The sequence below is a fragment of the Notothenia coriiceps genome, unplaced genomic scaffold, assembly GCF_000735185.1.
Source record: "Notothenia coriiceps isolate Sejong01 unplaced genomic scaffold, NC01 NC01_scaffold00017576, whole genome shotgun sequence".
Lineage (NCBI taxonomy): Eukaryota > Metazoa > Chordata > Actinopteri > Perciformes > Nototheniidae > Notothenia > Notothenia coriiceps.
The window spans coordinates 1-1,867 of NW_011350277.1; the positions used below are offsets into that span (position 1 = coordinate 1).

The following is a 1,867-nucleotide window of genomic DNA, read 5'->3' on the forward strand; positions in this document are numbered from 1 at the left end:
GGTATTGTGAAGAAGAAGCTGAAAGACACCAGACCCAACAATGCTAATGAGCTAAAGGCCGCTATTGAAGCATCCTGGGCATCCATAACACCTCAGCAATGCCACAGGCTGATTGCCTCCATGCCACGCCGCATTGATGCAGTAATCCGTGCAAAAGGATTCCCAACCAAGTACTGAGTGCATTAATGGACATTTTCAAATGTTTGATTGTGTTTTGCTGTTATAAATCTTTTTTTTTTACTTGGTCTGAGGAACTATTCTAATTTTTTGAGATAGGATTTTTGAGTTTTCTTAAGCTGTATGCCATAATCAGCAATATTAAAATAATAAAAGGCTTGCAATATTTCAGTTGATTTGTAATGAATCCAGAATGTATGACATTTTTGTTTTTTTAATTGCATTACAGAAAATAAAGAACTTTATCACAATATTCTAATTTTCTGAGACAGTCCTGTAGATAGAGTAGGCCTTTTGTTCAAAAGCTTTCTAGTTATCTTAAAGCTGTGTGCACGAGCTATGTCCATGTTTTTTTGAATGAGAAATAACATCTTTTTCTAAAGTTAGTCATGACACTAAGGCGTCGGAGTAAGACCTGAAGAAAGTTAAAGTTGTTATTTTTGTCCTGTCTCCATCTCCTCATTCACAGACAATGTTGAATTTAATTCAGAAGAAGCTCCAGGACAGAACGGTGAGTCTGAGTTTCACTTTGGATCTTTTGAACTTGAAATGTATTGTTTTATAGACACTTGTTATCATCACACACCTTTATCAAATTGTTGCCATCAAACGCAGGGGATTGTTGTAAATAATCTTTCATGTTGGTTTTCCCTCAGTGTGACCAGGTGATGGAGTTTTCCTGGAGCGCTCTGTGGAACATCACTGATGAGACGCCTGACAACTGTCAGATGTTCCTTAACTGTCGGGGCATGAGTCTCTTCCTGGAGTGTCTTCAGGTGAGTTCACGCAGCACCTGTTTCTCTTCCTAACTTCCAGAGGTCTCTACTGCCTTCAGGATTTATTCCGTACATGTTATATCTTGTGTGTGTACCTGATAAAACAATGTGCTTTTGGACTATTAGGGCAATCATCTCTGTGTAATAACACACACCTCTCCCCTCATTATATGATCTTACTACAGGAGTTTCCAGACAAGCAGGAGCTGCACCGCAACATGTTGGGGCTTCTGGGAAATGTTGCTGAGGTGAAAGCACTGAGACCCCAGCTGCTCACCCCCCAGTTCATCACTGTGTTCAGGTAAGAGAACTCAACCGGGTGAGAGTGTACCTCTTATAAATAAAACATTTACAACCTATAGGAAGTATATTCATTTCTTTCATATATATGGTATATATACAGGACTGTCTCAGAAAATTAGAATATTGTGATAAAGTTCTTTATTTTCTGTAATGCAATTAAAAAAAACAAAAATGTCATACATTCTGGATTCATTACAAATCAACTGAAATATTGCAAGCCTTTTATTATTTTAATATTGCTGATTATGGCATACAGCTTAAGAAAACTCAAATATCCTATCTCTAAATATTAGAATATCATGAAAAAGTATACTAGTAGGGTGTTCAACGAATCACTTGAATCGTCTAATTAACTCGAAACACCTGCAAGGGTTTCCTGAGCCTTGAAAAACACTCAGCTTGGTTCAGTAAACTAAATCACAAGTATGGGGAAGACTGCTGATCTGACTGCTGTCCAGAGGACCGTCATTGACACCCTCCATCAGGAGGGTAAGACACAAAAAGAAATTTCTCAAAGAGCAAGCTGTTCACAGAGTGCAGTTTCAAAGCACATCCACAAAAAGTCTGTTGGAAGGGGGAAATGTGGCAGGAAACGCTGCACAGGGGATAGG

The 1,867-nt window shown here is 38.6% G+C and overlaps 1 protein-coding gene across 1 annotated transcript; it reads left to right on the forward strand.

Annotated features, from left to right (window-relative positions):
- Positions 1 to 586: 586 nt before the first annotated feature.
- Positions 587 to 1,254, forward strand: LOC104950455 (protein zer-1 homolog; the record flags this gene model as incomplete). The annotated part of the gene is made up of 3 exons (XM_010776985.1): positions 587 to 688; positions 834 to 953; positions 1,139 to 1,254. Coding segments are annotated over exons 1-3 (275 nt in total), but the record flags the coding sequence as incomplete, so codon positions are not given.
- Positions 1,255 to 1,867: the final 613 nt, after the last annotated feature.